General features: G+C 43.2%; 1 protein-coding gene across 2 annotated transcripts in view; it reads left to right on the top strand.

Moving 5' to 3' along the window:
• Positions 1-10840, top strand: part of GASK1A (golgi associated kinase 1A) — a 112022-nt gene extending 101182 nt beyond the window's left edge. Inside the window, exons 3-5 of one of the 2 annotated variants that reach the window (XM_063922308.1) lie at positions 3924-4046; positions 4439-4542; positions 10063-10840. In XM_063922308.1, the coding sequence (XP_063778378.1) occupies positions 3924-4046; positions 4439-4542; positions 10063-10264 (429 nt within the window). In that variant the 3' untranslated portion in view covers positions 10265-10840. The remainder of the gene's footprint in view (positions 1-3923; positions 4047-4438; positions 4543-10062) is intronic. The other variant, XM_063922309.1, reaches the window with a different exon arrangement.
• Positions 10841-16148: the final 5308 nt, after the last annotated feature.

Genomic DNA, 16148 nt, shown 5'->3' on the forward strand with positions numbered 1-16148 from the left:
TCTCACTTTGCAGAATTTTTTCCACACCCGCCTAAAACCTGTGAACAGTACTGTATATATATATATATATATATATATATATATATCTCAATGGATGGCACCCTGAGTCTACTGCAGTACTTGCCAAGGGTTTGCCATCCATCTAATATTAGTTTAATGGACCTCTCTGCTGTCCCCACCCCCCTTAGTGGCTCCATCCCACCTCTTTCCGTTGCAGCTCCACCCCGATGACTCCCTAACCCCCCTGCTCCTATACTTACCCCAGCTGCCAGTCCTCCTCTCCAGTGGCTCTCCCGTATACCTTGTAGTGGGTGCATTGAAGAAATGGGACAGCGTTAAGCAGGGTACACACTAGGCCGACAAAGCCTCGGACCTATCTGCCCATTAGTAAATGCATACACACTTACAGATCATCGGCTTGATGAGTCATGCTTGACGTCACAACTGGGTGGGCATTTACATGTGCCTACCCAGTTGTGCTGTAAGTCACCCGCGGTCTCTGTAGCAAGTGTACGGGCGGTTGGCAGACTGCCCGTACACATAGCACAATGAGTAGATATATCTGCAGAGATATCGGACATCGGCCGTGCTGCAGGGCCGATGCGATATGTCTGTGAACAACATCGTTCACAGACATATCACTGGTACACACCCATCGATGTACCCACGATATATTGCGCATTTAATTGAATGGCCGATATATCGTCAAGTATGTACCCAGCATAACAAAATATTATGTAGATTTAGAGAGATTTATGCGTAGGTTTGCATATATTACTTCCACTATGCATAGCAACTGCTGGATTATCATACGAAAAGACAAGCCATTCCTAAACTGTATTTCTGCAGGAGGTTGACAGAATATTAGCCTGAATGTTTAAGCATCTAATGAACAGGTATTTTAGATTTTGGCATAAAAAAATCAGTTACAGTAGGTATTGAACATGTCTTGTCATATTCTGCATCCAATTCCCTCAGCCTGTCACAGCTTGTCTAATAGAATTCATAGTTCAGTAACAGCTGGAGCATTTCAGGCTGCCAAACACACATTTAGGTTTAGGAAACTAAACCTACAATACAAATTGATCCAAAGATAAACAGTATTTCAGAAGGAAAGACGTAGATGGACACTCGAGGCCTGATTCTGAGTCGCACTCAATCCGCACATAGCTGAGCGATTATTTGCAGCTGCTCATGCGCAAAAAAATTTGTAATCTTGTATGGCTGATGCGTTACCCAGAGTGTACGCACCAAGGGGCTGTTGTGATTGGGACAGACGGTAAAGTGATGGGCATTCCTGGACATTGGTTGGAGAAGTTGCCCATGGCAAAAAATCAGCTGCTCTGTATAATTTTAATAGTATGCAAATTATAAATGTTACTTCACTGCAGATTGGTTGCCATGGGCAACTTCTCCACTGGTTCACTTCTCGACACTTTTTACTGCTTCATGAATAGACCCCAAATGCACTCAAATGAGGTCATTTCACTGGGCGTGTTATGGGAGTGTCATTAGTGTGTCAGTGTAAGATGTGTTCCCAGATTCACAGCCGCAGGCACAAGAGGCCGTGGTCAGATGGAGAAACTGCCATCAGGGGCTGGTGCAACTGATGGTGGCGTATAAGGATATTCCAGTCGGTATTAAATCGAGCATGGACGCTGAAAGTGGGCATCTCACAGCTTTAATAGTTGGACGAATGTATGTGCACAAGGGACTGAGTTTGTAGTGACCTTTGCATAAGCTCGCAGGCGGTGACCGCCAATAGATGTTGCTGCATGTGCTTTTGCATGATACTCAGAATAAGGCCTTTGGTATTCTTAGCTCGATTCCAGCACTCCCTTACTATTTCCTCAACACTTAATAGACCTTGAAAACTGCTTGTTGTTTGAAAGGTCCAAATGTCCCATGCGCTGTAGTCTTGCCTACAATTTCAAGAGAATCTGGAATTTCGATCGGTCTTCCAGCCAACCACCTTCTGATTCCCATACACTACCCCACTGGTTTCCGTGACAGCATCATATCTTAAAGCTGGTAGGCAAGTACAAATGGAGTGTTTGTGCATATCAGAAGCAGAAAATGTTGTGGCTGAAAGTGTCATGGCAACAGGAAACACTGATGGATTTTTTTATGCACACCAGTATCACGAGTGTATTGAGAATGGGTCACTGCCCAAGTAACATTCAGTCAGTAAACCACTTAATAAAGGGTCACACTCTGTGAGTAAACACATAAATGGCCTGATTCACAGGTGGACGGTAACTATGCAATACCGATGTTGTTGCAGTTGAGCAATTATTTTCTGCTGCGCATGTGCAAATTATTCTGATAATCCCTATGACACATGCTTTACCCTGACTGTGCGCACAAAGATACCATTGCATATGGGAATGCTGGGATGAGAAATGGAGTAGTGGGGTGTTACTGGGCAGTGACTTGGCGGTGGCCCTAAGTTGCAAAATATACTGCCATGTTGACGTGTTATGGTAGTGTCGCATTGAAAGAGTACTGCATGCTCAAATGCATAACCGCTACCACAGAGGCCATGCTGAGACGGAGACACTGCACCTGCCGTAGACAGAGGCAAGTGTCAATGGTGAATGCACTGATGGTGCACTGTCTAGATGCTAGGTGCTACGGCGTGCAGGGTCGCAGAGAATGGGTGTCTCAGGGCTTGCACTCTCCGACTAACGATAATGTACAAGGGGAATACTGAAACTAGTATTTGCATATTATCACACCTGCGACTCCGTTAATCAGCGCCGGTCTCTGAATAATACCCAGAGTTGCAATTACATTGGATATTGGAACAATGGTGGTCATTTCGAGATGATCGCTAGCTGCTTTCATTCGCAGCGCACCGATCAGGCAAAAAAATGGCACTTCTGCGTATGGGGCGCAATGCACACGCGCGACATACTTTCACAACAGCCGATGCAGTTTCACACAAGGTCTAGCGACGCTTTTCAGTCGCACTGCTGTCCGCAGAGTGATTGACAGAAAGTGGGTGTTTCTGGGAGGTAACTGACCATTTTCGGGGAGTGTGTGGAAAAACGCAGGCGTGTCAGATACAAACGCAGGCGTGCCTGGGGTAACACAGGCGTGGCTGGCTGAACGCAGGGTGTGTTCGTGACGTCAAAACAGGAACTAAATAGTCTGAAGTGATCGCAAGCTAGGAGTAGGTCTGGAGCTACTCTGAAGCTGCACAAAATTATTTTGGGCGGGTTAGCGTTTGCACTGCTGCTAAAAGCAGCTAGCAAGCGAACAACTCGGAATGAGGGCCAATATACAAGTTGATTGGATTATTATTTAGTCTGATGAGTAATTTGATAAAAGAACCAGTATATGACAAACGGCGTGTGTCCATGAATTCACCTACTGTGTGTCATTAGCGCAGTCTGGTGGCGCTTCAGCTTCTCTGCTATCAGAGCATTGGTGCAGACCAGACAAATCCCTTCATGGCAGCATTTCACGAATGGCATTTTTCAGTAATATACAGTAATATACTACATAACCCCACATGACATGGAAATATCTGAATGGTTCCAAAAATATCACAAATACATTCAACCTAAAGCAGAGGGCTCACCCGTGACCAAATTTAAATACAGTTGACAATCGATGGGATGCAATTAGCCAAGCTATATAGAATAAGTCACCACCAATTTAACAGTCATGGAACACATTTTAGTTGATGTGGGCCTGCTGTGCATTAACAGCTTGCCGAGTCCGTGGCTCTATGAACCCAGACTGATCTGAGAATAATTAGGGGGCAACTTGCTGCTGGCCGGGTGTACTTGGCAGGAAGTAGCTGCTCACTGACAAAGATGACTAAAATTTATGTTTCAAGTTTACTTCTACTGAAAAGAAGATAAAGAACAGCCTCCTCTTTTGCAAGTTTACATTTTAGTGTGATCATTACACAGGTTCAGGATCGACTAGACAGATACTGCTGTGGATTTAACCCGGACCCCACAGAGCCGTGTGTGGAAGATCTTCTGCATGACAAATGTCGCAACCCAAAGGAACTTGTCTTAGTGCACATTCTGGTAGGTGTTTGTGAAGCACTCTTCTTATTGGCGGATCTGGCATGTACCTGCAGTGCAGATCAGGGGCAGATCCAGGGGAGGTGATCAGTGTCTCCGTCCCAAACCCTGAACATTGAGTTTTCAAATAAGCATGTGCATATTTTATGCCTTCTACTTTAAAAGAACAGTAAAACCAACAGAATAGTCCTGGGTGTGCCAAATATGTACTAACGTGAGTTGCCTATTTTACTCAAATCACACAACTCACCCTTGAATTGGAGGCAGAATACTGCTGGTGGTAGGGTATGCTTTAAACAAAACATGAAATTAACTACTGCTTATATTAGTTTTCAAGTTATTTTTTATGATTAAGATTCATCGATACAAACCTCATACTTGCTTTGTTTTTATAGGTACGCCAGAGCGACCCTTCTCACTTAGTTTACATTGACAATGCTGGAAGACCAAACCACCCTGACAACAGTCTGAACTTTAGGCTTTTGCAAGGGATTGATGGGTAAGATGGATAAAAATGTTTTTGGTAACATCAAATGTAAAGCTGAAACAAGATGACAGCTAACAAGCTGAAACTTTCATGTCTCACTGTAGTCAGTAGCGGTGTGCGCTTCGGTTTTCCAGAAATCCGAATCCACCCGAATTTTGTGGATCCGAACCTAACCAAAACCCGGTCCGGATCTACAGAGGAGATCCGATCTGAACCGAATACCGGGTCAGATTTTTCCATGGTTCGGAATTCAGATTTTAAATCTGAATTTCGGGTTTTGGATTGCAACGCCCTGCCTTTTGTCCCAGGATCGCAAGGAGCTGCGGACAGCCCTGAGCACAGAGACAGCCTGGTCTTCTGCTCATCGACAAGCAAAGCTGCTGGGGAGGGGGCAGGGACCACACAAAACAGCTGAGCCGCTGAGGAATGCTGTCCTGCTCTCCATTAATGTGCTTGTTCTATGTATGTACTGCCACCCACTATTATACTTTGGCCCTGCTAGTTAATGTCACAGATGGATTTTATGCAAAAAAAAAGTAACTCTACTGCAGTGGTTCTCAAACTGTGTGGTGTGGCACCCTGGGGTGCCTCGGGACACTTGCAGGGGTGCCTTGGATTTGTTGTCCAGGACCAATTCTAATTATTTATGATCAATGTAATGGGCAAAACCAGTGTTGGTGACTGCTAATCGTAAAATATGTGGACAAACAGAAGTGAATCTTGTCCCTCACCACACAATTGAGCCTAAGGATGATATATAAACACTATTTACTTAATTTAATATTTCTTTTTAAATTTCACAATAAGAAACTTTGGGCCTAGGGGTGACATGAAAAATATTCTAATAATGTAGGGCGCCATGAGTCAAAAAAGTTTGAGAACCACTGCTCTACTGATGGACAAATGCTGGACTCAGCTGATGTTTCAAAGTACATTCAAGCAAACGTATCACTTTTCAGGGCTTAGTACATCTCCCCCTTATTGTATGTCAATCAGTAAATATGCTCTGAGACTCAGTATTGTATTAAAATATATAAATACAGTTTATTGGTGCATGTAAGTGATGTTAGCAAAACAGGATGCTTCTCAAAAGAATGCTAATTAAACAAGAATCAATACTGAACTGATAGTTCATAAATATGAGGCTGATACAGGTTGCATTGCAAACGCAATGCGACTACAAAATCAGCGACAGGACCCGCGTACGCATGCGCAGGTCCCGTCCTGTGCATGCGCCCACAGTTAATGCAGGTTGCCCGCATTAAATGAGAACGCCTCTGCCTGATTGACAGGCAGAGGCGTTCGCAGGGCGGCAGCGCTCCATTTCCAAAGCGGAGACGGAGCGTTGCGGAGGGGGGGGGGGGGAAAGGGGGTGACAACATGAACAGGGGCATGTCAGCAGCGTTTTTCAGGGCAGCTGTCATCACATACAGCCGCTCAGAATTAAAAAATGGCAGCGGGTCTTCTAACGTCACCCAGGTGGCTTCAATAATTTCTGTGATCCCGCTGTAATTTCGGCGCGAACGCAATTACAGCATGATCACAGTGGGTGGGTGTTGGTCTGCATTCTGGGCGGCCTTGACCTGCAATGGGTGGCCCCCAGCATGCAAAAAAAAAAAGGATTGTAAATTCTGCTGTTTAGCAGAATTTCGAATCCTTACTGAATGAGGTCCTATGTCCCTTACATCTTCATTCATCTGAGGGAGATCCTGAGGTTCAGACTCGATGGCCAGCCATAAGGGCCTTATTCAGGTTTGTTAGCAAACCAAAAAAGTTAGCAGATGGGAAAACCATGTCTAAATCTAAAACTAGAGATGTGCGGCGGGCACTTTTCGTGTTTTGGTTTAAGATCTGGATCCTAGCTCGTGTTTTGGATCTGGATTGCTTTAGCCAAAACCACCATTTCGGGTTTTGGATCTGGATGATTTTTGAAAAAAACACAAAAACAGCTAAAATCGTAGAATTTGGGGGTAATTTTGATCCTACGGTATTATTAACCTCAATAACATTCATTTCCACTCATTTCCAGTCTATTCTGAACACCTCACAATATTGTTATTTAGGCCAAAAAGTTGCACCGAGGTAGCTGGATGATTTTGCTTAAGCAACACAAGTTGGCGGCACAAACACCTGGCCCATCTAGGAGTGGCACTGCGGTGTCAGACAGGATGGCAGATTTAAAAAATAGGCCCCAAACAGCACATCATGCAAGGAAGAAAAAAGAGGTGCTAAGCGACACAAGTGTGCGGCACAAACACCTGGCCCATCTAGGAGTGGCACTGCAGTGTCAGACAGGATGGCAGATTTAAAAAAATAGGCCTCATACAGCACATCATGCAAAGAAGAAAAAGAGGTGCAGTGAGGTAGCTGGATGGCTAAGCTAAGTGACACAAGTGTGCAGCACAAATACCTGGCCCATCTAGGAGTGGCACTGCAGTGTCAAACAGGATGGCAGATTTGAAAAATAGGCCCCAAACAGCACATCATGCAAGTAAGAAAAAAGAAGTGTAATGAGGTACCTGGATGGCTAAGCTAAGCTAAGCTAAGCTAAGCGACACAACTGTGCGGCACAAACACCTGGGCCATCTAGGAGTGGCACTGCAGTGTCAGGATGGCAGATTTAAAAAACTAGGCCCCAAACAGCACATCATGCAAAGAAGAAAAAGAGGTGCAATGAGGTAGCTGTATGACTAAGCTAAGTGACACAAGTGTGCAGCACAAACACCAGGCCCATCTAGGAGTGGCGCGCAGTGGCTGAATGTAGAAAGTGGCCTGTACATTTTTCGGCCCACCCCTGTCATTTCTCAAAAAATTCTGCTCCACCAAATTAATTGTATGTGCAAAACATGGGATGTGCTGGAATTTGCACAGATGTAATACACGCACAATATTGGTGGCACAGGAGAGCGTACCCAGAGGCGTCACCAGGTGTGGTGACACCCGGTGCGCACCCCTGATGTACTGCCGCGATCGCGGCAAAAAAAGGGGGCGTGGTCTTACAACTAGGGGGCGTGGCTTCGCGGGGATACTGGTATCGTCACTCTGGGGGCGTGCCCAGCATCTCCGGAGATGCTGGGCTTCCCCCAGAGACGGTCTCAGTGTGCTGTCGGCTCCTCTGCTATGACAGGAGCCGGGTGCTGTAGCGGAATTTCACACTGCAGCACCTGGCTCCTGTCACTACGGAGGAGCTGACATTTGGTGTCACCCCCTCCAGGTGTCACACCCGGGTGCGGGCCGCACCCCCCGCACCCGCCTTGTGACGCCACTGAGCGTACCCCTAAACCACACACACATGGAAAAGCCTATAAAAATCATTTGGATAATAATAATAATAACCCTTTTATTTGGAGCTATTATAATAATATGCAGCACAGGTGAGCGTACCCCTACACCACACAGGGCAAACCCTGTAAAAATAATTTGGATAATAATAACCCTTTTATTTGGAGCTATTATAATAATATGTAGCACAGGCGAGCGGTACGCTACACCACACAGGGCAAACCCTGTAAAAAATTTTTGGATAATAATAATATAACCTGTTTATTTGGAGTTATTAATATAATAACAATATGCAGCACAGGAGAGCATACCCCTACACCACACAGGGCAAACCCTGTAAAAATTATTTGGATAATTACATCAAGCTGTACAGGACCGGATTTGATGTCAGACACCCTCCCTGCAAACGCATGGACACACCTGCGTTTTTCCAAACACTCCCTGAAAACTGTCAGTTGCCACCCACAAACGCCCTCTTCCTGTCAATCTCCTTGCGATCACCCATGTGAATGGATCCTTCGCACAAACACATCGCTGAGCGGCTATCCGCTTTATAGCCGTGCGACGTGCCTGCGCATTGCGGTGTCTGAATTACCCCCATGGTTTTCCCAGTTGCTTGCTTTTTTGGTTTGCTAACAAAACTGAATAAGGCTCTAAGCACTGATGAAATAATTAATTTTTCCAGTCAGTGATGAAAAGTAAGTATAATAATTTATTACTCATTTAACTGACAAATATTTTTCTAAAAAACTTTCAAAAATTGATGGGGTTTTTTTATGAGTGAATTCGTGAAGAACATGCTTTTGAACTTATTCAAACAAATTTGTTTAAAAAAAAAAAGTTTTTTTGTTAAATTTATGAAAAAAAAATTGGGTTTCAAACATCAGAAGTTAGGATGATCATCATCGGAACAATAGGAACATCGGTACCATTGCGACTTTCATTTTCCCAGCGGCTGCAGCCACCAGGTACACACTAGCGGTAGGGCTAATTTACATTTACATTGCACAGGAGTGATTGGCAGCATGGCAGACACTGGGGGTAGGGTGCAGGAAAGCAGAGCTGCAAGAAGATTCTCTTTCCGCAGCTGCTCACACTGTGTATCTGACTAGTCGCATCATTTGCGAACCAGATCAAATAACGCACTGCCTGGTGTGGTCGCAAACGATGCGACCATTCCAGGCAAGTGGTTAAGGAACCACGGCCTAAAGTTACTGTACGTGTAGCAGCGTGGATTAATTACGTTGCAATAACAATTTATACACATTATACACAAATCATTTACTAACAGGGTGACAATTTCTTTTAAATCTGATATCTTCAGTACCTTACTATAATATTAGATCTATATCAGCCATTATGCGAAAATTTTGGGAATGTTGATAGTTTACCTGTTATAGACAAGTCGGGTCTCAGACCCATGGTTAGCAATAGTGTGAAACATCTGATAACAAACTTACCTGGGTTCGTTTCATCCGAAGCGACCAAAGTTTGTTGTCTTGCTGTCTACAATGCACTCTGGAAAATACATCACTCCTACAACTGAGAAACCCGATATAATAACAACATACAATAACACCAAAGGAGGAGTGGACACATTCAACCAGTTGTGCTCTATTGCCTCTTTCAGGCGAAAACTCAAACAATGGCCCTTATGTATTTTTTTTATGACGTACCCTTGAATTCTAAAACATGTATACATTATTAGAATATTCAAGGATTAATGTCTGAACAGTATGGGTCTAAATAGTTGGGTCTCTCAGACCCATGGTTAGCGTTATTTTTATTTATATTTTAAGGTTAGTGTTCTAGGGTTAATGAGACAATACAGACACATTTGATGTGACGTTAACAGCACAGACACATATTACATGACTGTCCTAACTGAATCCCGATTAAACACAGGGAATACCACTCTTCATATGCTGTATTTTTGGTTACTGAGCTACTCCCTATATTCTCCTACTAAATGGTATTTGGACCATAATGCTCAGTGTCCCCACCCTGTGTTATAGACAACACAGTGACTCTTGTCTTGTCTTCAAGGTCTGTTTACCATCTGTGTAAAGACTACTCAAATTTTGTGTAAAACTCCTCCTCATGTACTAAAACTGCAAGCATGTAGAAATCATTTTAACCCACTGGTAACAATTTATTAAATTTCAGTTGTCAGGTTAGCTCCTGGTAGCATACATTTTCTTAATAACATAATGCTACAACCATTGATCTATAATTACTATGCTCTCTTAGGTTTCCAGGATCAGCAGTTCAAGTGCTAAAGTCGGGATGTTTACAGAACATGCTATTAAAGTCATTGCAAGTGGACAACACATTTTGGAACAACCAAGGAGGCTTACAAGGAGTGGCAAAATTAGTTGAAACCATTGTAAGGAGAGCAGAGATCCTTGTGAAGTACATAGAAAAACACAATTCAACCCTTACCTCGCAATAATAATGTTTTCTAACCCACAAGAATTAGTTTTGTCCTGTTAACTGTGATAATACCTTGGCAGCCAGAGCCAGAAGAGTGGAGACGTACGCATGGGGTGCTACCTTCAAGAATGATTTGTACAAGAAAAAAAACAACCTAGGAAGTTATGGTCAAAATTGTTTTGGGACTTATAGTAATTAGCCGGGTACACACTGGGTGACCTCCCCTAGTTAGCAATCAGCACTATATTGCTGGTTTCTAATTAGGGGAGATCGCCAGTGCATATCGATGTATGATATCGTTCAAAGTAAGTGTAACTGTGTTTGTTCTCTATGTTGTGTATATATATATATATATATATATATATATATTGTAAATGAGTAAATCAGTGCGCTTGTCCAAATTATGCGAAGTACCTTACTGTAAAAGTGCAATCTAAAGTCACAAGTAAATTTGGTCAAATGACCAGTCCAATAAATGAGTTCTTCCAAAACTTGTGTTAGGTTTAATTGCCAAACAGTCCACACTTTCCCCGTTTTAACGGGTGGCTGCTCAGTTCTTCAAAAAGTGCCACTAGGTATGCGTAGCCCAAAAGGGAATCTGAAAATAGAGGAAGAAACAGCAGAGCGCCTATAGTGTAGTATCCTTTAAAACAGTTTTTGTCACACGCAAGAATAATATTGCGTACCGGATTACGGCTTGACACAATGCCTATCGATCCCCTGGTCTTTTAGGAAGCCCTGTCGGATGATCACAGTCCCAGTCGGTATCATCTGCTGGGACTGTGATCATCCGACAGGGCTTCCTTTTTGTGGGACAACAGAACTCTACAGGTGTTGATGCATTGTCTCAACTGACTCCATAGGATCAGAAGGCTTTGGTTCATTACAGGATTCCGACAGAGACGTGGACTAAAAGACCAGGGGATCGATAGGCATTGTGTCAAGCCGTAATCCGGTGCGCAATATTATTCTTGCGTGTGACAAAAACTGTTTTAAAGGATACTACACTATAGGCGCTCTGCTGTTTCTTCCTCTATTTTCAGATATATTTATATATATTATACATGTTTGTGTGTGAGTCAGAATTGAGCTTATCTTTGCTCATCTCCATTGAACTACACTTTCATCATCCTAACAAAGAAAAATTCAAACGTGCTGGTGCTAATAGACTGCTTTTACAATATGTACTGTATAACAAATATGGTACTGTAAAAATCAGGTGCTTGCTAACAAGACATTTTATACCGGTCCATGAACATTTGTGTTTTCTTTCTGTCTTGTTAAAAGATGAAAAGCATTCTAATCAATTTTATGTGCTGTGCAATCACATCTATGCAGTTGTTATGTTTTTGTTATTTTTGTTATTATTTTGTATGCAGTTGGAAAGTGAACTGGCTTTGTAGTTAGGGTGATATTAAGTATGCATCTGTAAGCTGGCATTTATAGATGAACATCACCAAAGTCCACTTTCGTTTTAGTTTTAAGTAAAGATAAGATTCCATGTAAAAAGGACTAAATATTTTTTTTACAAATGAAAACAGAATTTTTATGTGCATAACATACCTTATACAGGTTCAGATAAAATGCCTGTCAGACGGACAGGCATTTTATCTGCCACTGCTGAAATCTGGGACATACACTGTGACATCTCTCAGAGTGTATGTCACATGATATTGGTGCTCCACCCCCAGGGAGGAGACATTTCCCAGTTCCTTCCCATGTGAAGGAACAGGGGAAATGTCTGTCGGTCGGCTGTGGCAGGGAATCGGAGGGACACGCTGGACGAGCCGGCATGCCAGACCGATCAATATTTTCGGATCAGTCAACCAGATAATTGTAGTATGTATACCCAGCATTAATAATGAGAGAAAGCATTGGGTCATTTCTAAACATTTTTTACAAAATCATAATAGAGAACATAAATTAAAAATTTGATATCAAATAATATTTTGGGGAAGCTACATAAGGTTGTTGCAGTTGTGCCAACAATTTGCTTCCTATACTTTTTGTCTAACACATATCCCTGTATTTCTTTTATCTATAACACAATATAGTTTACACAGGTTTTTAGTAGGTGGAAACGGGTCAACACGGGTTGAGTGACCCGGGAATCCTACCCGGCTATTTACCTGGGTAGAACACGGTAATGACACGGATAATGGTGCAGTGGAAACGGTCATTACACGTGTTTTCAGACCCGAGTAACGCTCTGAGACGCTGATTGGTGCTTCTGGGGCACTGGCAGATGATGTTATCCCTGGGAGACACGCTGGGCACATCCAGGCACCGCAGCAGCAAACAAACGCGGATGCACATCTATTGCAGCAGCTACAACACTACGCTGGGCACATCCAGGCATTAAGGCATGTTGCAAACAAAACACTCTGAAGTCACGCTGCAATGCTGTGAGCAGGCCCCACCCCTCCCTTTTGGTCCTTTTGATGACATCATCTTGATGAGACAGTAAAAAGTCCATTTGTAATGACAGCAATAGGCTTTTACAGAGCTTACCCGGGTTAGGTGGAAACAGATCAGACACGGGAATAACCAGTGTCGAAGTGTAGTGGAAACGGGGTGGCCGACACGGGTTGTAGCCGTGTTAAACATCCCGGATCGGACACGGTACTTAGGTGGAAAAGGGGTATTACAGTAAGGTTACAACATTTTACTCTTTTTTCAAGTTTTGTTAATAACCACTTAATATTTTTTTCCAAAAACCTCTTAGAAATTGTCTTTTTTTTATGATTGATTCAGGTTAAGAACATCTATATAAAACTTATCCAACACAATATTATTTGAAAAATTATATATTTTTTCAAACTTCGGTGACGATATATTGGCCCACCGATAATCAGAACTTCGTGACATCCTGGCTTTGTGTTTCCCCGGCGGCTGCTCCTCTCTGCAGCTGCCGGGTGTACACAGAGAAGGTGAGAGCTTTTTATTTATATTTTCCCGGGGCAGGGATCGGCTGCACGTCAGACACTGGGGGAGTGGACCACGAAGTAGAGCAGCCAGAGTGGACCGAGAAGCAGAGAGGCCAGAAGGACTCTCTGAGATTGGCAGCTGCTGGAAGATTATCTTCCCACAGTCGCCCAGTGGGTATTTCTGACTGGTCACATCAGATGCAACCACGTGCGAGCACCCCAGACAAGTTGTTAAGGAAAGAAGAGCCTATGTGTTGACAGTAGCAACCAATTAGATTCTAGCTATAACTTTTTAATTGTACTAGAAAAATTATAGCTAAAATATAATTGGTTGCTGTTGGAAATTTCTCCACTCCTCCTTTCGAAGCTTTAATAAATCTACCCCTTTTATTTGGATTGATAATTAATATACACATTATTTTACAATTGCAGCAACTGGTGGATAAGTTAATCTTGAATTTGATTTTCCACACCTTGGTCAAAGTATTCAATGTTGTTATGCAGTTATTGGTATTTTTTTTTCAGTTGGGAGATTTTAACAGAAGACATTTACTTTTAGAAAACAGAATTCCAATTTTACTCCAAGCAACTTTATTACATCCTTCCCATAAGCATGGTAATAGTCAGGCAAAGAGGATTAAGTCACGCACAGATTATTCATGATTATATTCACGATTATATTCAGTGCCAGATTTTACCAATGGGCTACAGGACTGCAGCTACCACAGGTAAAATCTGCTGCCCCTGTCAGTGTCCGTGACTGCATTAGCTTCACTGTGACTGGCAGTGACTTCCTATTGGAAGTCCTATCTGTCAGTCACAGACACCGTGGTGTCTGCGTATGTGCCAGTCCCGGCACCTGCCAGATCCATTGCGCAAGTGCCAGGACACGGAGCTGGCAGCTGGCTGTCTCTTCTCCGGGCACGGAGGTAACAGCAGCCCCCTTGCTAAATGTAAGTAGGAGCTGCTGCTGATTATATTTAACAGATTTTACAATTATCACTAGTTGTGTATAACACAAAATATCTTAAATCGAACAAAATGTTTCAGAAGAGCTGATAGCTCAAGTATGACAAGCCCCAATGCTTGCTAGTATCTATGTATGTGGGAAAGCCAGACAATCATAATCAAGCACACTCTGTATAAAGTTTAGCAAATTTAGATCATTTTCTGTGTGTACAAACGGTATTGACAGAAACTTTACATGTCTGGGTATGTTAAGATAACATATATTAACCACTTGCCTGGCATGGTCGCATTGTTCGTGACCACACCAGGCAGTGCGTTTTCTGATCTGGTCGCAAATGATGGATGTGGCCAGTCAGATACACATCGTGGGCAGCTGCAGGAAGAGAATCTTCCTGCAGCTGCTGCTATCAGAGGGACCTTCCGGACCTCTCTGCTTCCCTGCACCCTCTCCCAGTGTCTGTCGTGCTGCCAACCAATGCTGATCGATCAGCACAGCTGGACCCCCCACCCAGTGTCTGCAGACATCAGCAGCTGCTGGAGAAATGTAAATTAACCCCCCAGCTCCCTAGTGGTAGCTGCTCAGATGAGCAGCCACTGGGAAAATAAAAGTTGTGAAGTTACTGATGTTACAATATTTAAAACAAAAAAATAAATGTTTTGGATAAGTTTAAATACATGTTTTTCACCTAATACAATACACTCAAAAAATATGACAATTTCTGAGCGTTTTTGTAGAAAAAAAATGTGGCTGTTAAGTGGTTAAAGAGGGAACCTATTCCACTATCAATTATAATAGCATGATGTTGTAATCCATGGTTACTATTAGGGAGCTATATTAGTATATGTGTATGTGTAATGTTAATAAAGTTAATTTGTATGCTATAATACAGTGGAGACTGTCCCCACGGCAGCATCAGCCGCATGCCATAGCCGGGGAGCAGGAGTCACGAGCAGTTAGAGAGGAGGTTATAAAAGGGGCTGCTGGGGCGGCAGTTGAAAAAGAGCCAGTAGCCTGTGAAACAGTGAGGAGCAGTGATGGAGGACAGGGGGATCTCTTACCAGTAAAGGAGGTGACCCCCATCGAAATCAGTTCGGTGAAGTGTGGGAATCGCTGACACCTGGAGCTGCCGCGGTGGTAGACGCATGGGTGAGGAGAGACTACAGTCCAGGATGGACAGCGCCTTACCTCTCTCTGCCAGCACTGATTGCATAGGAGGCCAGGAGAGTGAAAGTGTGGAGGGCTGGAGCACTGGTCAGGCAAGTCGATCCTCCAAATTCAGCGGCTGGTAGAAGTAGGGACAGCCTCCCTGAGGAATCGACGGGGCTAGGCTACAGCACAGACCCATAGACCCAAATTCGGTGTGGTATGACTGGGTGAGTGACCATCCCTCCGGAGCAGCCATTCAGCATAGAGTTGGGGGAGTGGCCTAGTCACAGAGGGAGCGCAGCAGCTGAGAAGTGGGGTCAAGTAAACTCCCACTATGCACTATACAACCCCAGCTGCATGACATTTATCAATGTAGCTACAGGAGTGGGACATATAACCTTAGCTACAGGCATTGCTTATAGCAGAATCAGTTATATAGCTGCTGAATTCAATTATACAGTATTATGAAATGATGCTGATATTTAGTGAAAGGATTGAATACATTAATAGTAACCGTTATATTGCATATTGGCCGAGATACCATACAAGGGACTGCAGAAACCTTTGCTATACGTGACATACTGGACAATTGTAAGACATATTAAAGGTTACAGCTTCCCATATAGATACTACTGCATATGTTATTTATATCATCTGTTGGAGGCTGAATAGTACAGAAAAGGACATCTGCTGCAGTCACCAGTCTGTGAGAAACAATTTGGTTACTAGTTAGACAGAAGACTTCGTTACCTATGAAAAAAACTTCCCTTTGGATAGCTAGAAAGGAAACATAAGTAGCAGTCGCAGTCTAGCAGACACTGAATTCTACATAGCTGCAAGTCATAATTTATTGGACACAA

Source organism: Pseudophryne corroboree, chromosome 5, assembly GCF_028390025.1.
Source record: "Pseudophryne corroboree isolate aPseCor3 chromosome 5, aPseCor3.hap2, whole genome shotgun sequence".
NCBI lineage: Eukaryota > Metazoa > Chordata > Amphibia > Anura > Myobatrachidae > Pseudophryne > Pseudophryne corroboree.